The sequence below is a fragment of the Rhinolophus hipposideros genome (genome assembly GCF_964194185.1).
Source record: "Rhinolophus hipposideros genome assembly, chromosome: 10".
In the NCBI taxonomy this organism is placed as follows: Eukaryota; Metazoa; Chordata; class Mammalia; order Chiroptera; family Rhinolophidae; genus Rhinolophus; species Rhinolophus hipposideros.
In genome coordinates, this window is record NC_138056.1 from 12,460,774 (window position 1) to 12,485,131 (window position 24,358).

A 24,358-nucleotide genomic window follows, 5' to 3' on the forward strand; every position below is an offset into this window, starting at 1 on the left:
CACACAACAGATTTCTAGGCCACACTTGCAGACCCACTGGGTCAGCCTCTCCAGGGGCAACCGAAATGCCACCAGGCCACCCTGATGCCACAGAGCCCACCTGTGATGCCCGTGAAGCAAGTATTTAGAGTGGGGAGTGCCGTCTTGTTACAGGACAAGGCAGTGATATTGATATCGTACGAGGTAGAAAAATTCAAATATGTGACGTCCGTCCTGTACTCAGTGCTGTTCTTCGAGGAGCAGCCTTCCAGGTTTATCGTACTTTTCCAGTCTCCTCTGCTGATCTCCACCTGAAAGCCTGTGTTGGTACCGGAAGGGCAGGCCCACTTGAGAACCAAAGTTGGCTTTTTGGGGACCACTTCACAGTGGAAAGAGGCCACTGGGGAAGGATCTGCAAAGCAAGTATAGCACACCATGAGATTCTAGGGCTTCTGCCTTCGCAAACATTAAACCTTGGGGAGCAGAAGCCTGGTCCATCCATAATGAGGGGACAGACACGTGGCACAGGCTGACCTTGAATCGGGCATTACTGAACTACGTGACCTTGGGTCAGTCACCCAACTGCTTTGAGCCTCAGCTGCAGGACTGTTTGAGGATGACACACTGGCTGTCAGTCACCAAACTAGAAGAGAACAGGGCTCCATGAGAGGTAGCTACATCTTAACAGTTTGGTGATAGAAACTTCTTCACCCATGCCATCTAATTTTGGGGATTACCGTCCCATTTTGCTGATGAATCAACTGAGGCTTGGAGAGGTTAAGTAATTGGCATAAGAGGACAGGGCTGGTAAGTGGGGTGGCCAAAACTGAATCCCAGGTTGCCTAAATCCAAGTTCAGGACACTTTCTATACATACAACATGCTCAGTGGGATCCGTTTCTTCATCTTTAAAATGAGGTACTATTTGTTTCTACCTATCTGAAAGCCAACAGTTTTCTTGAGAGCCAACATCAAACTGATATAAATGGAAAAGCCAGTATTAATGTATGAGAGAGAATATCATCATTACTTTAATGCTGCAGCATTTTAAAGCGGGAACAGCCCTAACCAGTGACCCAGTGAAACTCCCATCTTCTCACCTGAAGCCTGGAAAGGTAATCTCCACAATGCATACCTAGTCCCACAGCTCCTATTCCATCCACCCCAGTCATCAGTGCTCTTGTGCACTTTTCTCCTGCTTTGGGCTGCAATAACCATAGCTAAGAGAAATGTCCGCAATGGAAGCTACTCAAACATCAAAGGTCGGAGTCTAGACCACGTGGGATGGAGCCTCAGTTAGCACAGGTGACTCAAAGCTGCAGGGGTTGCTTCAGCCACTCCATGTGAAAAGTCAGAGGTCACTGAGATTCCAGCTCCTACACTACTAAGGAGGCTGACCCAAGGAGACCACCCCCTTCCAAATCACCTGAACACACTTGGATGGCTTGGTCTAAGGAAGGGAAGGTGTGGGTGCAAAGAGGGTGGAGAATAAGGTGATACACAGGCCACAATCAGAACTATGAACAGAGGTCCTCATAACCTGCAAAACAGCTAAAAATTCTCTTTATCACACTTTTTGTGGTGAAAGATAAGCATGAGGAAAGGTGAAAAGCTGAGCACCCATTTTAACACTATCCTTTCCATCTTCTTAGCGTAAAAGCCAAACTATAAACTACAAACCTAGACGTCAACCGTGCCTCAGCCATTATCCCTGGGCCTCCCCTCTTACCCGCTCACCCTCCTGCTCTCGTGGACACACTCCTGCCACCCTGGCCTGCGGTTCTTCCTTCAGCACAGTAGACATATTCCAGCCTCAGGGCCTTTGCACTGGCTGGTTCTCTGACTGTAATGCTCTCCACCCTGGTGTCCACATGGCTGGATTTTTTATTTCCTCCAGGTCTTTGCTCAACAGTCACCTTTTCACTGAGGCCTTCCCTGGGCACCTTCAATCAACATCTCATCTCCCCTTTCCTTGATTTTTTTCCCCCTGTCTTTGGCAGTAATCATCGTCTAAACACTTATTTATCTTGCTTATTATATCTTCCCCACCAGAATAAAAGTTCCAGGAAGGCAGGAACTTATCTGAGTCATTTAAAAGTACCTGGCAAATAGTAAGTGCTCAAAAAATATTTTCTGAATGACTAAATGATGAGAGCAGAAAGACAGTATTCACAAGCTAATAGGATATTTCACAGAGCTCAGTGTCTATTATTACACACCACACAAAACCTGATAAACTAAAGTCTGGGGCGGACCTGCCTGCAAGGTCAGCACCACATAGCAAGTCCCAGAGGTACCTAGTGCTACTCACCTGTACAGAATGACTGCCAGCCAGGTGCCAGGGACTCAATGTCCCCCACTTGGGTGGAGATCTTTACTGTGTACGATGAGCCAGGGATTAATTTGGTGACTGTAGCATAGGTGGCACCTGTGACTTCTTGTGTTGCCTCGCTGGAATTTCCATCCTTCTCAATAAGAAGGTGGTAGGTGTACGTGTAAGAGGCATTATCAAAGTTCTTCCAAGTGAAGGTTGCCGCTGTGGTGTTAGTATGTATTTCAATGTTGGACACAATGCTGGGCCCTTGATTTAAAAAAAAACAACATGGATTAGCTTGAATTCTAGGACTATCTTATTTACTGCATCTAAAAATAGTCTGGCTCCTTTTGGGAAACAATGAATAAATCTAACATTGGCTGGCTCAAAACATAGAAGACTTCTCAAAAAGACAGTCAGAAAATAAATTTAAAAAGACAGTCAAGAAAAATAATAAATAAAAACATTTCGGTGGCAACATAGACCACGGAGATGTTAAATACCACCGTAGGGTCTGGTCAGAGGAAAGAAACAAAAAATGAAATATCTGTCAATGACCATCAGAATGCCCAGCTTTATTTCAACATGTCTGTCCAGATTAAATCTCAAAAAAATTAAAGTTTTTCAGGCTTCTTTTAATACTTCAAATTTATTTGAAATATATTTTCAAAATACAATGTCCTACCTGTTTTGGAACTCTGACTAATGAAAGAAAAAAATACTAAAAAGGTACTATAAACTACCATCTCTCCCATACATTTATTTAGATCAAATAATAGAAACACCCCGCCCTCCTTCTTGCATGCAAACCTCCTCATTTGAGCAGTTATCTTCCAATGCTAACATGACAAGGTGACCCTCCTCTAGTCTGTATTCCCAAGGAATGAATGGAACAGTTATGTTTCCCATGCTCGTGAGATCACTTTCTGCTTCTAAAGACAACTCCAAGTTCACATGGCTCAATACTGGTGCCGCATGAGAAGAGCAGAACCTTTGTTGAGGCCCATGTTTTCAGCTTAAGCATTAGTTTCATTCGACCGAGAGCCCAGAAACAATGGCCCCTTAGCCAACGCTTACATCCCACCCTCCAAGTGAAAGGGAGAATACTCCCTTAGAAAGGCGTCCTAGGACACTTACGTGTGTACTGTGAAATGAAGCTGGAATTCCCGCTGGAAGAGGTCACTTCTGGAGTGATTGTGATATTATATAAGGTGCCCGGGGTCAGGCCCGGAAGAGTGATCTCCTTGTGAGAAGTGTTCGTTTGGGTAGAGCCGTGTTTAGATTCTACACGTAGATGATAGATGTACTCAGAAGCAATGTCTGTACTCTGCCACTGCAACGTCATTTCAGTTGTGGTGACATTGACCACAGAGATGTCAAACACTGCGCTGGAGTCTGGTAGAGGAAAGGGAGAAAAAAGGAAGTCTGTTAATGACCATTGGAATGCCCAGCTTTATTTAAACGTGTCTGTCCCGAGAATTTGCTCTTTTGTCATCAAACTCTCAAATGAGTTCACAAAGGACAAACTCCAAAACGTCAGTGAGAAATACATACACTCAGTTCTTTCAAAAAGTTTGTCTCCCCCATAACACAGATGAACTTACCAGTTCACCCTATCAGTTCTCTGGTCCATTGCTTTTGTCATAAAAATGCCCCTTTCTAGAGTAAAAATCATGTTAGGTTCTTGACCAGAGAGATGGGTTCAGTGTGTGAAAATTCATCAAACAAAGCACTTAGGATATGTGTGCTTTTCAGTATGTATATTATTCTCAACAAATTGTTTTTAATCACTCCCTCAAAAGAAAAGATCTTCCTAAAACACAGTTAGGCATACTGAAGAGAAAAACTGAAATAGAGAGTTGATATTTACTAAGTAGGAACATTTGAGGCCAGGGTGGGGAAGGGGAAAACACACACACACGCCCTCCATCCTCACAGCTGGGGGTCAGATGTGAAACCCCCTACCTGAGTACTCTTAGCACTGTCCTCTGATCATCTCACCTCTACACACTGAACCAGCTACAATATGAATGCAAAGATCAGGGCCCAGATATAACTAAGTGCAACTCAGTGGCATTAAATATATTCACAATGTTATGTAACCATCACCATAAGTTATCTATGCCCAAAACACTTCATCATCCCCAACATAAACTCTATCCCCATCAAACAACAACTCCCCATTCCTCCCTCCTCCAGCCACTGGTTACCTCTATTTTCTCTCTACATGAACTTGCCCATTCCAGGTGCCTCATCTCATATAAGTGGAATCACACAATATTTGTCCCTTTGTCTCTGACTTATTTCACTTAGCATAATGTTTTCAAGGCCTATCCACATTGTAGTATATATCAGAATTCCCTTCCCTTTTATGGATGAATAATATTCTATTTTACGGACAGAATTTTGTCTATCCATTCATCTATTGATGGACACTTGGCTGCTTCTACCTTCTGGCTATTGTGAATCACCTTACTATGAACATTAGTGCACAGATTATTGTTCAAGTCCCTGCTTTCGATTCTGTCAGACACATATACGTACAAGTGAAATTGCTGGGTCATACGGTATTTGTTTCCCTTTTTCAAAATTGCCTTTAATGCTGTTGCATTGATTTTCTCCAATAGTAATGAAAGTTGTTCAATAATAGAATAGTAACCCCCTAAGAGTCTACTGCCTTCTTACAATTCTTGTTGATTTTCATTCAATGGGACCCAACTATAGGCTGTAGTATAAGAGATACCTTCTTCTCACGAATAGTCCTAAGTTACTTTGCAGCTACACCATACCAAAGTGTCAGTCCACATTGTGATTAAGACTTCAGTCTTCAAAGCCATGCAGAGGTCAGTTTAATACCTTATCACTCTGGGCCAGTTACTTAAGCACACAGAGCCCCCATTTCCTACTCTGGAAAAGAGCTGGTAATAGCACCCACCTCACTGTGTTAAAAAAAAATTAAATACAGGATGAAAGCCCAGCACTTTGTAGACTCCTAACATATTACAGAATTATTACATTAAGTTCTGCTCATTGGCAAGTCACACAATATCAAGGGTCTCCCGTTACCATTATCAACATTCTCAAAAAGAAAGAAGAAACATATGTTGATATTACGACCCTATTTCAACAATCTCATCTAAAATGCAGACTTGAAAATCAATTTCATCTGAGGGATGCAGTTCCCTTATTCTGGGAGCAGATCTTCCAAGTAACTATCAATGTTTAACTCAACCAACAGAGTTGAAGAAACATACACAAGAGAATCTCAAGAGCCCAACCAATTCCAGGTGGTTCAAGGAATCAGTCTCCTTTCTTTATCTTTCCCCTCTGAATAAAAATTTTCAATTCTCTTACAACCAATGATCAAGGAATACTGTATGTTTTCCAAGCTTTCCAAAATATCTTATATCAAATTTTAGAAAAAATGATGAACACTAAATTATTTTCATAAAATACTTTCATCAATATCAATTAGCCTCTAGAACTAACAAAACTATTGCATCACAATGTTGTTTATGACAGGCTGTAAATAATCTACCTGACCAACAATAGGGGAATCATTAAATAATTTACAATACCATATTTTGCTATGTATAATGCACTCCCGTGTATAATGAGCACCCATGTTTTTGGCCCAAACTTTCAGGGGGAAAAATCTTTCATTTTAATTTTCCAAGGGATTTTCCAGTAACTTTTGTAAAAATATCGGCTAGATTGCTAGCTCCCACCTTAAGTGTATGAAGAGAAACGTTGCATTATCCACCCTATGATAATAAAGTTGGCATCACCTATTTAATAAAGTCAGAGTCACTTACTCTGTGGACAACAATACATCCCTCTTCCTTTCGTTTTGTTTAATTGTTGGCTGAAATCACTTTTATTGTAAGTTTGTAGTAAGTTCAACAAAACTGATTATCATATTCCAGGGTACTATTTTGCATACAGCTATCGTTATTGATTTCTAGAGTTACACTTTTAACTCATAAGTATAAATAAAAGAATTTAATACAGAATTAGTACTACCCATGTATAACGTGCACCCTTATTTTTCTCTCACAAATTTGGGGAAAAAAGTACACATTATACACAGCAAAATATGGTACATCCAGACCAGCCATTCTTAAAATTTTGGATCTTTGGACACCTTTACCTTCCTAAAAATTGTGAAGGCTCTCAGAAAATTTTTGTTTATGTAGATTATATATACTATATTCAAAATAAAAAAGAGTCTTGGAGAGAGGTACAAGATGGAGGAGTAGGTAACGCTGATTTGCCTCCTCCCTTGATATTAAAATTACAACTAAATTATAGAACAGTCAAGCTGGAGAACCATCTGAAGTCTACAAGAACAGAAGTCCTATAACTAAGGACATACAGAAGAACTCACATCAAGACTGGCAAGAGGGGTGGAGACTCAACATTGGCTGTCCCACACCTGCATATGGTGGTCAAGAATCAGGAGGAATATCTCGGCTGCAGAGGGCCCCCTTGAAGTGCCAGGGGCCCCACCCCCACACTGAGTTCCCCGGCCCAGGGTTCCAGGGACAGGAAGAAGAGTCCCCACAAAATCTGATTGGAAAAATCCACAGGGATTCCATCCATTGGGGTGAGATGGAGCCTGCTGGAAACCCAGGCATCTTCTAAAAAGACCCACGCACAGACTTACTCACTCGCAGACACTCACCGTGGGCTCCAGGAAAAGAACGGTGTCTCAGGAGGCATTAAGAGAACTACAGGGAAAGACTGAGTCGTGACTCCCTGGGACCCCACCCCCACCCACCCAACTTGTGCACCACCAGAGGCACTTTCGGTGGCTGGACAACCAGCCCAATCCCATGCATGGCAGAAGGTTCTTTCAGCAGTCAACCAACCTTGGCACGCGCACTGCCAGAGACACTCTCAGTGGCAGACAACCAGCCCCAGCCTGAGCAGCAGTCTTTCTTGAATAAATCTCAGGGGTCTGTTGGCCCGAGGTGGGCAGTGGATAGCTTTGGTGTGCTCTGAGACTTTTGTGAGTAACTCCAGGCTCAGCAATGGTGCCAACCCTAAATCTGCATTACTCTGGAAAGCACCACTCACCCCATATGGGGTGATTCCCTGAGACCCCCACCTCATCCAACTCATGTACTGCCCAGGGCTCTTTCAGTGGCTGAGGCCAGCAGGTGGTTTCAGGTCTTAGAGTGCCCTAGGCTTTTTGTTGAGCTACCCCAAGCCTGGTACTGATGGCAGCCAGCCACAGTTCACAGTATGTGCTTCTAGGTCCAGCATAGGCAGTGATCAACCACAGATAGCTTTGTAGCTCCTACCGGGTAGCCCCAGACCAGTCACAGGCAGTGGCTAACCTTGGGCGGCACGGGAGCCCCTCCCATGGGGCCCCAGAACCAACACACCCAGAGGCCAGCTTCAGACCACAACAGAGCACTACCTGATTAGCTCCATAAGTAGAACACCCAAAGCATGGTCTTAACAGGCACACAAGCCAACTGGTATGAATTCCACTCCGTAGGGTCAGCCTCCACACAGCCGTTCATACGTTATGACGTACCCAATACTCACAGCCAGTCAGCCTGAGAGTTAATTCCATCCACTGACATGCCAATAGCAATCAAGGCTCAACTACAACAGGAGGGCACATACAACACACGTAAGGGACATTCCTGGAACACCAGCCCAGGTGATCAAGGAAATTGGACCACTGGGCCACACAAGGTACCTACTACATAAGGCCACCTGGCCAAGACTAGGAGACATAGCATCTACCTAATACATAGGAACAAACACAGAGAGGCAGCCAAAACGAGGAAACAAAGAAACATGTCCCAAAGGAAAGAACAGAACAAAACTCCAGAAAAATAACTAAATGAAATGGAGACAAGTAATCTACCAGATGTAGAATTCAAAACACTAGTTGTAAGGATGCTCAATGAACTTAGGGGAAGAACAGGTGAACTCAATGAAAACTTCAACAAAGACATAGTACACATAAAAAAGGACATAGAAACCACACAAAAGAACCAGTGAGAAATAAAGAATACAATAACTGAAATGAAGCATCCACTAGAAGGAATCAATAGCAGATTAGATGAGGCAGAGGATGAATTCAGCAATTTGGAATACAAGGTAGCAGAAAACACCCAATCGGAAGAGCAAAGAGAAAAAATCATTGAAAAATTAGGATAGTTTAAGGGACCTCTGGGACAACATCAAGTGTAATGACATTTGCATCATAGGGGTAACAGAAGGCAAAGAGAGAGAGCACAGGATTGAGAACCTATTTGAATTGAAGAAATAGTGACTAAAGACTTCCCTAACCTGGCAAAGGAAATAGACATACAAGTCCAGAAAGGGAGGGGAGTTGGGGGGCTGGGCAAAGGGATTAAGTACAGATTGGTAGTTACAAAATAGTCATGGGGATGTGAAGTACAGCATAGGGAATATAGTCAATAATATTGTAATAACTACCATGCTTCCCCGAAAATAAGACCTAGCCAGATCATCAGCTCTAATGTGTCTTTTGGAGCAAAAATTAATATACGACCCAGTCTTCTTTTAATGCAAGACCTGGTCTTTAATATAGAAGATAGGATAGGATAGGATAGGATAGGATAGGATAGGATAGGATAGGATAGGATAGGATAGGATAGGATAGGATAGGATAGGATAGGATAGGATAATACCAGGTCTTATATTAATTTTTGCTCCAAAAGACGCATTAGAGCTGATGGTCTGGCTAGGCCTTATTTTCGGGGAAACTTGGTATGTAGAGTGCCAGGTGGGTACTAGACTAATGGGGAGGATCACTTCATAAATTATGTAACTGTCTAACGACTATGCTGCACACGTTTTAACAATTTCCTCTTTTTTAATTTATTGTTTTTTAATTTTCAATTAGAGTTGACATTCAATGTTATTTTATATTAGTTTCAAAAGAATATACAAGTATATATTCCAGTAGTTGTCAGAGTGATGATGTTATCCCATGTCATACAGCACCTGGAAAACTCCACTGTACACTCATCATGAGAGAATAACAAAAAAGTCAAATAACATTTTACTATTATGATAACAGTCTTTCGCAGACCCTTGGAATGAATCTAGGGGACTCCCAGAGAGCCCTGGATCACACTTTGAAAATCACTGATCTAGCCCAGGGTCAACAAACATTTTCTGTAAGGCCAGAGAATAAGCAAACGTTTTCTATAAGACTTTGCAGGCCATATACGAATTCTCTGCTGTAACTACTCATTTCCAGAACAAAAGAAGCCATAGACAGTACATAAATAAACATGGTTGTGTGCCAATAAAACTTTATTTACAAAACTTAGCAGTTGGCCAGATTTGGCCTAGGGGCCATTATTATGTGTTGACCCCTGATGTATACAATGGATTGCCAGGAAGGTATTAAAAATATCTTGTAGAAATACAGAAATATTTATACTGACAGGGAAGAATGCTCGTAATAAACTTGTATGTGGAAAAAAACAGATCACAAAACCACATGTTCAGAGTGAGTTCAATGCTTGTAAAAAAAATATATATATGTACAAGAATGTGCATATATATATATATATATATACACACACACCTATACATATCTTAAAATTGTAAAGCTCATACATCAAAAGTTACCAGTGATTATCTCTGATTCATGATTTATTGACGGTTTATCTTATTCATATTTCCTAGAATGATTAATTTACAACACATTCCTGCCGTAAATTTTTTTTAAAGATTTTTCTTTGATAATTAAAAGAAAAGCAATATTTGAAAAACCCAACGTTTATAAATTACACTGAGTTTCTTTAAGAAACATCAGACATCAGTCTCACAGAAAACACAGCCTATTTGCTTACTTACCAGTTGTATTGCAAACTGTCCGGGGAATCCCTTCAGTCCCATTTGGTCCTTGTGGAAATATTTCAAAACAATACTTGGTTCCAGGGTATAAGTCACCAATGACAATACTACTTTGGTTGGTGGTTTTTTCCTCCAGAGGTTTTCCATTCTGTGTGGTAAGTATCTTAAAGGAATCCGAGTCGTGGCTGCTCCAAGCTAAGCCAATAGCCCTTGTGCTGACATTCGTCACTCGAAAGTCAGAAACTGGACAAGGGCCTGAGGTAAGAAAGTAAACGACTGGATTAAGAATCTATTTCTCCAGAAGAAAAGGGTGAGTAAACCTCACAAAATATGTATGCTGAGATTAAATACACACTTGGGGCACCTGATCTCTTTCTCTCTCCTTTGCATTATCACCTATAATGCGAGCCCCTCAGAAACTGGCATTTTGGCCATTGAGAGAACACTTGACTACAAGTGTGTAAGAACCATTTGCTTAGGTTACAAAGTCATTCACAGGAAATGCGAGAAGGAGTGAATTCCGTGGGCAAGGGCGCAGGCTCTGGAGTAGGACCTTGACCTTTGCTGGTGTGCTTTCTGGGAAGGAACAGACACTCGAGTAAAGCATTCTTGTGGGATGAGCCTTGGGTCCAGAGCCAAGTTCCTCCTCTGCCACATGCTAGGTCTGTGGCCTTGGGCAAACTGTCCAACCATGCTGGGCTGTAGTTTTCTCATATGTTAAACAGGGATCCTAATACGTACCGTGAAGGTCATTGCGATACCGATACTATTATAGTATTATATTACTATACTACTGGTACACCATTATTGCTTTATTTTAAATGATCAGATCTTCTTAGAACTACAAGCTTTTAATATGCTGCCTATCATCGCATCTTTAAGGGACAATCAAGCAAGCAAAGGATGAGACACAGCTGTGCCCTGCTTCATTATAACATAACATCAGCATCTTCAGACAAAGGGACATGAATAGCCAGGTTCTTTTTTGTCTCGGCGTACTAGTTTTCTCCAGGCCTCGACCACACTAGAATGGTCATTCCAAGCATAGGCTGGAGTAGAGATAGCCCAGCTATCTAATCCCACCTCTGTCACTTGTCAGGTGTGACACCTGCCTACAGCACCTCTTTCAGCCTTGGCTTCCTCATCCACAAAACAAGCTAATGCCAACCATGTCACAGGGCTGTAAACATCCAAAGAGACAGCAAGGAAAGCAAGTCCCAGGATGCTCAGCACGTGGGTCGGGTCCATCAAGGACCACCGTTACATCGCGCATCGGAAGGGGTAAGAGTCCTGTGGACCCACAGGCTAAGCTGTGTTTTCCTTGAGGGCAGAACAGAGCTTTGTCTTGTATTTGGGCCTGGCACATAGCAGGCAGGCAAGAAAGACTGACAATGTGTGAACTCACGAGTGTACACTTGGAGAAATCCGTGTTTGCCCTCCGAACCGCCATCAAGGAAAGGACGCACTGTGATGTTGTACAATGTACTGGAGTTGAGTGGAGTGATGAAAGCATGCGTCTCATTGACACGGAAATTGAGGGAACCGGTCTCCCCAGCAACTTCTATCTTGTAGGTATAGGCAGAGGATGACTCAGTATCATTAATTCTCCAGGTCAGGGTCATGTTCGTGGCATGGATGTTTGCAGCTTTGACATCCAAAACCTGACTGAGGTCTGTGAAGACACAAAAGAAGTTAACAATAACCAGAGTGGCCAAGCCAGAGAGAGAGAGAGAGAGAGAGAGAGAGAGAGAGAGAGAAGCTGTCATTAGGGCATGTCATCTAGTCTAAGAAACACTCTTAGCGATTATTCCTATTCCACTCGATTTAACCACAACCGTAACACCCACAAATGTGGGGGGTCCCAGCAAGAGGCAGGCATCATCTTCCATGAAGAAACAACCTGCAAGTGTATAGTTCCTCTGTTCTTCTTGTGAGCTGAGCCTAAGAGATATGGTGGGCCCCTCCAACACGGATGCCAAACATACCCTGCCCTAGGTGCTAGGGTGACCCAGGAAAGCGCTCAAGCATATACGTATCCACCCAAAAATGAACCCTATGCTCTACATGATCAGTGAAAGATCACAGACTCCAGCATGAGGCTGGGTTCCAAGGGTAGATCTGCTTTCACATCCAGGTGGATCTTAGGAAAATCATTTGAGCTCGGTCTCCTCATCTAAACACATCAGGACAACAATCCTAAGCTCAAGAAAAGAAAACACGAAAGTCTGGTTATTCACCACTTGCTCACCCTACATCCCAAACCCAGTCCATCCGCTGTCCTTCTCCCGCCTGCTCTGTGCCCCGGGAGGCTGACCCCTGACCAGCGCATCACTGGGGGCAGGGGGACCCTGCCAGGTAGCCTGGGATCAGGTTCTGCCACGGAACAATACGGGCCGGCCAGCAAGGGGCTGCAGCAGAAAGCAAGGAGCCTTTCTCCCGACTGCTTCCTCTTCTGGTCACCTGTTCTGGCATGACGGCATCCTCCACTGCCCCAGGCCTCACTGGGCTCCAGAAACACCATTTCCTTTCCGTTGACCTTCAGCCTCGGGGTGGTTTTCTACTATGACTAGTCTGAGGTGTCTCAACACCCTCGGATGGTTTCTTTAAACCCATCCCACCCAATAAGTCACTCGAAAAATGCCTGGTGCAATACATGTATATGTACGTACGTGTGTACATATGTGTATTTTGCACATACATACACATACACACTGTGTAGAGAGATTTAAGGTTACTACAATTATTATTTATCAAGTGCTAGGACAGTACAACACAAACTAGGTTGTGTGTGTATATCCATACGACCAAGAGCCTAAGATGCAATCACTATCACCTTAATTCTGCTCAAACCCCGTTAAAAAGCAGGGCTCAGGGCCACACTAATCCACATAATCCCTTTTAGCAAACCAGGCAACGGGCCCCTCCTGTGGATAGACCCAGCCCTGAGGTGCATGGCTTGGTGAGGGGCCCACAGACTCAATTTCAGCCACATTCGCCTTCTTGCACAACATCCTGTGTGTAGGACAGCTCCCCCCCACTGTCAGTGGCACCCCTCGAGGAGCACCATCCTCCTTGCACCTTACCCACCCCCTAAACACCAAACCTTCTTCCCCTGGGGAGCCTCCTGCCTGCCAACCCACAGGGTCACTGAGGGCCCCAAGTGGTCTTTCCGACAGCTGCATCCTCCCCTCCTCACCCACACATTAGCATCACCAGTAAAGAAGAAAGAAGGAAGAAGGGCACAAGTGGAGCCCCTTCCAACATGGATACCAGGAAAAGCAACAGTTCCTTATAGACATGCCTTGTCACTGGCTTCCTGCCCCAATTTTCTAGCCCTGTGCAAGTAATACAGCCTGGCTAGTATTAATAATTTTAATAATTGCCTCCACGTACTCTTTAGCATGTCCCCACTCTCCAAAAGAGAGAGACAACTCTCAAACATACACATAACGTCTCTCTAGGAATTAAATCAACCCCTCGGCATGATCAGGGGCCTTGAGACCTCACCGAATCCCAGGGCCTCTCCACCTTCATCCATCAGTGTCCATCGTCTGCACTTTCACTCATGATGTTCCCTCCATTGGCATGTCCACTTCCTTCTCTCCATTTATCCAAATCCTATTCCCCCTTCAAAGCCAGTTCAAATCCTGCCTGTAGAAGTGGTCTTTCTTCAGGATTTGACGCAAAAATCATGCTCCAGCCTTCCAATGTCCACAGCACTTAGTGGGCAGATACAGTGGACAGTTGCCATGTGTTACCCACGTAGCACCCAAGTCCTTTTTCCAACACCCAGCCCAACCCCCCTTAATGGGAGGAAGTGCCTGTCACCCAGTAGAGGCTGAGGGGGCAGTGTCTCCCTTCCCCAGCACAGAAACCCAGAAAGCAGATATATGACACTTTTTATCTCAGGACTTTGAATCCTGAGCGAATGTCACCAGGTCCAGGATGGTCCAGCACTCCAGAGTTTCCTGGATGCTCGTCCGTTTTCTGTCCTTGGTCCTCCAGCCCCCAGCCCCTCTGTGCTGTGGTCTATGACAGCCTTTCAGAACAGATACATTTTGAGATAAGATAACCAGAGTCAGGTTATACTGCCTGCCACCAACCGTCTAAAAACGATAACGTTGCAGTGTTTGCTCCTGAACCCGGGAGTCCAACCGCATGCCTTTCCAGCACATGCGTCTCGATGCCCCATCTGTATAGAAACTCCCTGAGGGTAGGGACTGTGCATGCCTGTATCCCATCAGCAGCACCACTCCAAAAGCCTCCAAATACTGGTCAATGTACAGAGTGGGGGTGCTGATAAAGGAGAGGTAGAAAGCTGGAAAGTGCACTGTCGGCAAGTTTCAGCAGAAAGATCTGCATGCATTCCAAAGTCAGACCAAAGGAGACAACTCATTCTCTTATCTCAAGGGGAAAATACTTAACCAACATTGACAAAATGAATATCAGTGTATAGGGGGAAAATATTACACCAGTTTGTCTCAAGGGGTCGTACGCAGAGAAATGAAAGAAGCAAGGCAGCATCCCGTGTCTACACATAGACCCTGCTCACTCTGCTTTATTGCGCTCACTGAAAGAAGTGCCTTGGTCAAGAGCTAAGAAGAATCTCACTGAGTCTACTCTGTCCAAAATCTCTTCCAGAAAACTCCCTCTGACAACAAAACCAATTGTGAAGCCAGAGATAACTCAGAACCAGAATCACAGAAGATACAACTGTGTGCTAGAAACTCTGGCTGAAGCCATTTTGCAAAGTCCAACATACATGTACTGAAGTTTGTGGCCAGGAGCAAGCTGGTGCCATCTGGTGCTCCACAATCAACAGTGGCCTTGTACTGTGTGCCAGGCTTTAACCCAAGAAGCAGGACTTCCGTGTCTCTGATCACAGGATGGACGGAGGCTGGGTCTGCAGATTCAAGTTCGTGTTTGGGGCTCCTGGGTAGCTGGGTCAAGCTCTTTGTGCAGGTGACATCTGTTTCACACACAGAAGGCAAAGACATTAACTACAACAGAAGCACATCCCTGTCTTCCTTCAGTGTCACCCCCAAGCCCTGCTAAGAAGACACATGAGACAATCCCCACAATAGGTATTCCACGAGCATCTGTTGCCCTCCTTCCCCAGACAGAGACACATCTGCCTGAAAAAGCCCTGAATGGGGCCAGGTATTTCACTTTGTACTTTTATTCCAGTAGCACCACAGATATTTGAGCTTCTCTTGCAAACTCAGCTATTTGCATCTTTTCCTACTTTCAGGAAATCAGCTTTTCCCACCCAACTCCAAACATGGTTTTCCAGGAACAGCCACAGAATTCAAACATGGCTTATCAGAGCCCATTCAAGGCATGTTTCCCCTGGACCAGAACCTGGCTGGTAGGGGGTGAAACAGGGGAACTGCTGGTGGCCATTTCTCCTTGAGTTGTGTAGAGGGAACCACTCTGACAACAAAGATGATAAAAAGAAAGAGGCAGGAAGAAGAGACGAGCATCATCCCGTCTCTCTTTAAGGTCCGCCTGCCCATGGCCAGGAAATATAGACAAGGTGGTCAGTTGCTCTTCTAATCGAAGATATTCAAATCTGGGTTCCATCACTTGCAATCAAGAATGCTAACATTCACTTTCTAGTTCTGTTTCCTTATTTGTAAAATGGGAATGACGTACGTTTTCTTCTCGATTCACAGCGTTACCCCTGAAAATGCTATGAAATCTGCATACGACTACTCCACGGTCAGTGCAGGAGGCGTCTGCAGATCTGCCCTTGAAGCATGCCTTTCTCAGTGGGTGTGGTAAGTTCCTCCATGGCCCTACTTGGGTTAACACAGCTGTTATTCGTTCAAGTGAGAGTTTAAAAACGTAAAGGGGCCAGCTGCTTTCCTGGCTGCCAGAACCCGAACAGTTTCAACCCCATTGTCATTGAGCCCCAATATGCTGACCTATAAAATAAGAACATTCTTCCCTCTTTCCTCATACAAGTATGGCGTCAAAGTGAAATGTGGAGCCTCAATAAATTCTAAAACTCTATACAAATATCAGAACAATATTTCTTAAAAACTATTCAGTTACTGAAAGTCAAAACCATCAAGCAGATGAGAAGCACACTCGTATAACTCACCTGAGCCACTTTCTGTAACCAGGGGCTTTCCCTGTGTCTCATTTGGTTCTAAGAGACACAAGACTTTGTACTGACTCTCTGGCTTCAGGTCTGACATATTAACCAACACCTCCTGCCTTCCAGTGTCTTCAAGGAGCATGCAGCAGGTGGCAGTGCCATTGTCATTCTTCCAGGCAAGAGAAGCATTCCTCATACCCACAGAGACAACACGAAGATCAGAAACGAGAAGAGGCCCTATTTTAAAAACACACAACGGTCATGGATGAAACAAGATATTTGCAATCACCTTTCATTAAGAAAAACTGGGGACACGCATGTTTCTACATGACCCACTAAAAATACTTACTTTATAACAGAGTCTAGTGCAATTCCATCATTCCACAGCAGGAAATACGTATCATCATACATGAAAGAGGACAAGAGAACAAACCCTAAAGCCAACATCTTTTAGGATCTATACTAAGGTCAGGAATCAGGCCCCGTGGTTTCCCACCACTTGTACCTGTGGGACCTCAGAAGAAACAACTTTCCAGCATTACATTTTCTTCCACTATCGCGCTCAGTGCTACTGTGAGGACAAAATGGTGTATTGAGGACAGCTAAGTACATAGCCCATGCTCAGTAACTAGTAACTGGTGAACACAGCCTGGTCCTCGGGAACTTTAATGCTCAGCTCCCGTCTGGATGCTTCCTGCCACCTCTCCACCTCCTCCTGCCCACAGTCACCAATTCCGTATCACCTGGTCCCCATCACCCTTTCTAAATTCTGTCTTCAATTTCCTCCTTAATTCCCTTCTAGCTCCTCTCTGCCCACGTCTTCTCATCCTCATTTCACAATATAATATACTACACCTTTATGGGAGGGTAGGGGGAGTCCCTCTAGAACCGTGCTCTGAGGAGTTCTGGGCGTTTTCTGAACGTCCCTGAAACAACCCATCCCTTAGCTCTTCTCTCTCCAGTTCCTTTTACTTATTGGGCTCCAGAGAAAGATTTTTTTTTAAAGAAATCATTTCCTGGCTTTAAAAAAAGGTTGAAAACCAGTGGTTTAGTGTTTCGCGTTCCCTGTGCAGGAGGCGTCGGGCTAGGTGGTCACTTCAAGCCCTGGGCTCACAGAGGTCAGGCTTCCATTGCCTTCCCCAGCCACTGCAATCTCATTGCCACATCAGAAAACTAACAGAAGACCTCTTTTTTAAATTTTTGCTTCTTCTCAACTTAAAAAGGGCTTCTCATCTCTTTTTTTATATTTTTAGTTCTTTTCAGCTTCAAAAAACGCTAACTTTGCAGCTCTAACAGGTGGTTCAACGTATTAACATCTAAGCTATAAAAATCTAAGCTTAACAGAATGTCACTGGGCTCCTATCTCATTTGAAACACACGTTCCTCTACAAAATATACCAAAATTTCATGCCCAGCAGAAACTCCTGGGAATATAAACACAGCACAACTTTCCCTGGGAGCTTACAAGACGCCTAATAATTACTGACACCATCAAGATGTATTTCTATTGGGGGGGGGGGGGTCTCTGCTCCCAAGTCTTAGCAGAAAAGTATTAACCGATAAGAAGAAAAGATTTTTAAAACCAAACAGTTGGAATTAGTTAAAACATCCCAAATCACAGAGGACTTTAATACTGAATGACCAACCATCTGAACTCCTGGGCTTGAAACAGCACAGAATCTTTTGTCTCCTCTTCCACAGTTAATGAAAACCAATCTCTTTCCAACAGGCAACTTGAATAGACAAGGCTCTAGGACACAGGACAAGAAGGAATGGTTCATGACATTCCTGGAGGCTAGTCAACTTACTTGTTGTGACAGTTATGTTCATGGCATTTCTCAAATGCCCGTTTACTTGTGGAATGATGGACAATGTATATGAAGTAGCTGGACGTAAGTCTGTGATGTTAATGCTTGTGTGACTTGCAACAGGAATCTGCAACGTATGTTCTGTCTCATTCTTCATTCTATGCATGTAAGTAGAAGCAGCTGAATCGTTGTTTTTCCATGTTAGGCTCACACTGGTTGAACTAATGGAACCAGCTTCAATGTCAAATGCAGAACTGTGTTCTATTTTAATATTTTTTTTTAAAAAAAAAGGAAAGAAAAATTATATTTAGAAAAGAAATATAAGAGAAAAGACGGCCCTAGATGTCTACTTTCCAGAAGTAAATTTTGCAATCATAGAATTTCGTTTGTTTATTGCCTCCTAGAATTTTCTCCAACAAAATACATTTAGACACATACATCAGTGCACGCACGTGGGTTTGTGAAACAAAACTTTAAAACGGAGATAAAAATGAGCGGGTGGCCATGCTGGCTGTGACCTGAGCATGGGGTACAACTGCACAGAAGCTGCTACAAACAGAGACCTAAGATGCAAAGTGAATCTATCTCCCAATTCTCAGAAAACATGGCGTGTGCAGAGGTATATATGGTGTAGCAGCATGTGATAACTTTTTGTGCCAAACTCTGATATCAGGGGGAAGCTCTGTAGTTTTCTGGCATAAAGATGACAAGAGGGGTGGCCGGTTAGCTCAGTTGGTTAGAGCATGGTGCTAATAACACCAAGGTTGCCGGTTCGATCCCTGCATAGGCCACAGTGAGCTGTGCCCTTTAAAAAAAAAAAAAAAAAAAAAAAAGATGGCAAGGGACAGAAAAGCATAAAGAGAAAAGAACTGGTCTCAGAATCCAGACCTGGACATAAGGACCTGTTGACCCTTAGCAGTCTGGCCCGGAATTGGCCCCTTCAAACCTCTCAGTCTCAGGTTCCTCTGTTGACAGCTCTAATACACTATATTAAACTTAAAGGATTATGACTAAGGCACCATGATATGGTAAACAAGCTCACTGGATGTGGACATTTTAAAAATCTGAGTTTAGAATCCCACGCTGCTAGTCATTCCTCATGTGACTTTCTTCAAAATCTTCTCACGTCTCTGAACCTCACTTTCATCATCTGTCAAATTGTAGACATACAGGCTCTTAAAACTACAGATGCTACTATGGTTTTGTTCTTTTTCTTAAGAAGTTATTTTTTAATTGGGAAATATTGGGGCACAGTGTGTTTCTCCAGGACCCATCAGACATTGTCCTTCAATCTAGCTGTGGAGGGCGCAGCTCAGCTCCAAGCCCAGTCGCCATTTTCAATCTTTAGTTGCAGGGGGCGCAGCCCACCATCCCATGCAGGAATTGAACCGGCAACCCTGTTGTTGCGAGCTCGTGCTCTAACCAGCTGAGCCATCCAGCCGCCCCTAGAAGTTACTATGATTATCAACAGTAACTAAAACTTCAAAATGGATGCATCCTGACTGCATTCAAGCTTGACTTGTACCCACCAGCAACAGAGGAGGAAGCACAGGCAATAAGGCCTTACTTTCAAGGACCTAGAGATGGACCCCAGAAGAGAAAAGATGGTGCAGGTAACACTACCTCGGCATGCACAGGACCTTCAAATTACAGCACGGAGCGTGTGCCTTACCTGACACCTGGAAGATGCAAACATTTACCCAGTCCATAAAAAAGGGCAGGAGAGGGAACAAGAGAAAGAAAAAAGAAACAGGCAGGGAAGAGTCTTGTGGCCCACAATTCAATAAACTTCATACCCGGAAGGCCCTGCAGACTTGAGCTTCCTCTTTATACAGTGCCAAGTTCACAGTAGCATTTTTGGCAGGTTATGGCTGTGGTGCCATTTCCCATCAATGCTGACGATGGTGAGGAGGAGGATAAAACAGTAACCACAGCCACAGTGGCGGAGGCATCAAGAATGGCAGCCTGAAGGGGGACTGACCATGTCCCAGGCCTGGTATCCTTCTCTCATTTATGCTTCACAACAACTTCACCAGGAAAGCTATGGCACCATTTTTAGAAAGGAGAAATGGGCGAAGAACTAAATTTTATTCGTACAGGGATTCTGAGAAGGTTTTAGAAAAGCAGCTTCTTAAGTGTCAGTAGTTCAGAAAATAAAGCACATCTAAAAGTATGTTTTTAAAGTGAGTGAGTGTGTGTGTGTGTGTGTTTAATAAAGATGAAGAAACTGAGGCCTAAGAGGACCAATGACTTGCCCAGGGTCACAGAGCTAGAAACTGGCAGACCCAGGAAGCAAAGCTGGATCTCTGATTCTAAGCCCATGCTCTTATCTGCTCGGCCCTGATAGTATTACTCAGAGAGCAGGATGAGAGACGCGCTAGTGCAGCTCTCGGAGGAACCAGGATACCCTCCAGTCAGGCAACGGGGCCAAGAGTCGGGAGAAGAGAGATACAAGAAATAATTGCTTTCTACTGTTAAAGCTCAGATCAACTGTTCTTAAGTACACTGCAGATGTGAAGACATTTACATTCTCTGAATCCCACAATCCATCCCAAAAGAAGAGTCTTGCTCACGTGTTTGCAGTTCTTGCGGGCAGCAGATACTAGAGTTATTTGAATGGGTGACATTGAGCTGGTTCATCCCAGGAGCCAGCTCTCCAGATGAAGGCTTCCTGTCACTCGGCTGGTGAGAATTCTGCTGATTCTGGCCGCTGGAATCAGGAACAATTTTTACTAAAATGTTTTCTGGTACCTCACTAAAATGAATCTTGGTGGTTGTAGATGTGAATGAAACCCCACCACAACCTAGAACACAGGAAAGAAAAACAAAACATAAACTAATAAATTGGCACCTCCCACCATATACTCGCTATACAATAAGTTTTTTATTATAATTTTTTAAATGCATCATAGTTACCTCATCTCCCCTTCTCCTGCTTTAAAATATCACCTTATTTACCAAACTGATTAACAAAGGAAAAAAGAAACTGCAGAGCTCTTCCCATTGTTTGTACAGACTTTGCATAATTACAGTTATTAACAGAGATTTGCTTTATTAGAAGGTTTCAGGCAAGACCTACCCACTTTATGTGGTACTCTGAGAACATTCTAATTATTTTATCTCTGTGTTCATAGACTTTGGGCTTTTACCAACCCCCCCTCAAAAAAAAGTCCCCAAATTTTGAGGACAGACAAAAGCTACCAATTTTTCCAAAAGGATACATTAGAATTGAAAAAACTACCGACCACTATTACCTTTATTTCTTACAGAAACATTTTACGACCAAAAGAAATATTAAGTACTTAATCCCAGAATGGGCAGTGCTTTCAATTGAATATATTTAGCTTCGTTAAAAACTTACTATCACGTCCTTATTTTTTCCATTTTACAATAGACCAGGGAGGACTTCAATGGACTAGCACTAGTGAGCAAGTAGGCTGAAGCCCTCCACATGAAAGCTAAATACACAGGAGGATGTCCGGTTTTCCAGGTTATACAAACCCTGTACACCATTTTAAAAATCATGGGGCAATGTAGCAACCCAAGGAAATACTTACGGGGTCACAATACATAAAATAAATGTAAATCACACTACATCATAGTTTCAACTAAGTTGGTTTTTTGGGTTTTTTTTTGGTTTTTTTTAATTAAATTTATTGGGGTGACAATTGTTAGTAAATTTACATAGATTTCAGGTGTACAATTCTGTATTACATCGTCTATAAATCCCATTGTGTGTTCACCACCCAGAGTCAGTTCTCCTTCCATCACCATATATTTGATCCCCTTTACCCTCATCACCCACCCCCCACCCCCTTACCCTCTGGTAGCCACTAAATTATTGTCTGTGTCTATGAGTTTTTCTTTCTCATTTGTTTGTCTTGTTCTTTTTGGTTTATATACCACATATCAGTGAAATCATAGGGTTCTCTGCTTTTTCTGTCTGACTTATTTCGCTTAGCATTATACTCTCAAGATCCATCCATGTTGTCACAAATGTTCCTATATCATCTTTCCTTAACGCGGAATAGTATTCCATTGTGTATATATACCACAACTTCTTTATCCATTCAGCTATTGAAGGACATTTTGGTTGTTTCCATGTCTTGGCCACCGTAAACAAAGCTGCAATGAACATTGGAGTACACGTGTCTCTATAGTGAAATGCTTTCACATTTTTTGGGTAGTTGTTTTGTTTTTTTTAATCACCCATGGATGTAGCTTGGGGGGAAAAAAAATCACAGAAAATATAAATTTTTTATTTTTCCAGGTTACACAATTGATTGGATTTTTCTTTCACTTGCCATTTCCACCCTCACCCCACATCTACAGAAAAATTGGAAACTAAGTGAATTTTAACACGAGCATTTTCTGTGATTTTTCACATCGCTGTTAATGTTGCTGTCCATCAGGGGGCAGTAGCGAACAACACAAGAGTGGAGAGGGTGGTGGTACTTACAGCTGTCACTTGTGCACAGAATCTGTAACAGAAAAAGAAAACGAAAGTCAGCAGATTCACTCAGCCATGGAAAATGCAAATCAGAAATAAAGCAGCTGTGAATTTAATAATGCGGGCCGGCTGCTAAGAAGTCCATTAAACAAAGGCCTGCTGGCCGGGTCTAAGGTATGGGACACTGGATATGGGAACTCTGTGTAAGAGTGGTCAGTTATAAACAATGGCTTCCCTCGGTCATATGGAGACAACCGGCTGTTGGCTTCCTAGTATTTTCCCCCACAGATACATCCAACACTGCAGCGGCTCCCCGGGTCAGCCCTCCCTCCTGCCACTGCATTATGAATGGAGGTAGAAGGACACAGAAACAGAATCCAGATTCTCCGAGCCAGAAAGAACGCAGGACCATGCCACCCCTTCCCAGAGCCATTTCCAGGTCTCTACTGCAGAGTGTAAAGCCAGATGGGGGACAGAAGAAATCCACTGGGTTTGGGGTTTTCATTGCGCAAAAATTCATCCTATTCCTTCTATCAATAGGTGGCGGTAATCTTTTTTGTTGTTGTTAATCATGTGGCATGCAGCTTTGGGAAGAATGAATATTTAAAACAGAGGGACCTTAAAGATTGTTTAGTTGACAGGGTCTCCATCTGCCATCTTTAGGTCGCTGGGAGTCCTCAAAGATATTTGTTGTGATCTGTAAAATATTTCCCCATACTTTAAAAGCCTAAAATCATTCAAGCTGTGCATTCTATTGTTTAATAAACACACCTTTTTTGGTTAACAGGATTTTTCCAAGCATGGTCCTGGTGAAGAGGAAAATAATCAAAAGGGACCCTAGTAGAAAAAATGTTCTCCAACTTCCCATTACACATAGAATAAAATTCAATCTCTGAACTACAGCCAACGTGGCCCCTCTGATCTCCTCACCCCCTCATGCCCTTTGCAGTGTTCTTAAAGCTGGTTTCCCCCTTTGGGCCTTTCCATATTTATTCCCTTTTCCAAAAACACTCTGCCCTAGACCTTCCTGCAGCACAGCCAAAAATGCCACCTCTCAGCGAGTCCTTCTCCAACCAACCAAGGGAAACCAGTGCCCCTCACTCCCCATCACATCACTGGTGTGTTTTCTCCTCAGCATTTACCTCAATTACCATCAGTCTCCCCCAACCAAAATGTACGCTCCACAAGAACAGACACCTTGTCTCTGCCCAGTGCCTAGAATGGTACACACAGTAGGTACTCAATAAATGCCACTAAAAGAAAGAATGTGCCTCCCGTTTTGGAGAGGAGGCAATCCTTAGGCCCAGCAATGGGGGAAAGACTAGCCTAGCCCCAGGTTCCAGGACAAGGCCAAGGCCGCCTGGGTCCAGGAGCCTGATTTTCCAGCCCAGCATCCCTTCCCCTAATCCCACCAATTGCACTTATCAAATGGAGATGACAAGGTCAACACCGGTTCTCCTCCCGTGAGTTAGGGAGACAAAAGGAAGGGCCTGCTCCTGTTCCATCTCCCAGCGGCCCAGACACCAGTCCTCAGAGGAATCCAGTGCTCCTCTCTCTTCAGGCCCCACAAAGGAGACCAACCCTTGCTGATTCTCCTTTGTTACCCCCTCCAAACTTTCCATCTCCACCACCCACTCTACCCTCCAGCCCTCATCATCCCCAGCCTAAACTTTTTCAGCTCATCTTCCTGCCCCCAGCCATGCCCCTCAATAGATGCTATGAGTCAACCCATACAGTCCAGGATGGGTCCCAGGAGACAGGGAGGGAGACAAACAATGAGCTGTTTGCTAGACCAGTAGCTCAGGGCAGCTTTTTTAGGGGGAGTGCTGTAGTTGGAAAACATTAAAC

The 24,358-nt window shown here is 43.6% G+C and overlaps 1 protein-coding gene across 1 annotated transcript in view; it reads right to left on the reverse strand.

Annotated features, from left to right (window-relative positions):
* Positions 1-24,358, reverse strand: part of PTPRJ (protein tyrosine phosphatase receptor type J) — a 157,520-nt gene that overhangs the window by 26,279 nt on the left and 106,883 nt on the right. Inside the window, exons 2-11 of the mRNA XM_081065077.1 lie at positions 22,520-22,541; positions 20,634-20,864; positions 18,061-18,321; positions 16,256-16,489; positions 14,912-15,118; positions 11,555-11,821; positions 10,150-10,404; positions 3,430-3,687; positions 2,290-2,559; positions 101-391 (exon numbers count right to left, since the gene is read on the reverse strand). Coding sequence (XP_080921203.1) covers positions 101-391; positions 2,290-2,559; positions 3,430-3,687; positions 10,150-10,404; positions 11,555-11,821; positions 14,912-15,118; positions 16,256-16,489; positions 18,061-18,321; positions 20,634-20,864; positions 22,520-22,541 — 2,296 coding nt within the window. The remainder of the gene's footprint in view (positions 1-100; positions 392-2,289; positions 2,560-3,429; positions 3,688-10,149; positions 10,405-11,554; positions 11,822-14,911; positions 15,119-16,255; positions 16,490-18,060; positions 18,322-20,633; positions 20,865-22,519; positions 22,542-24,358) is intronic.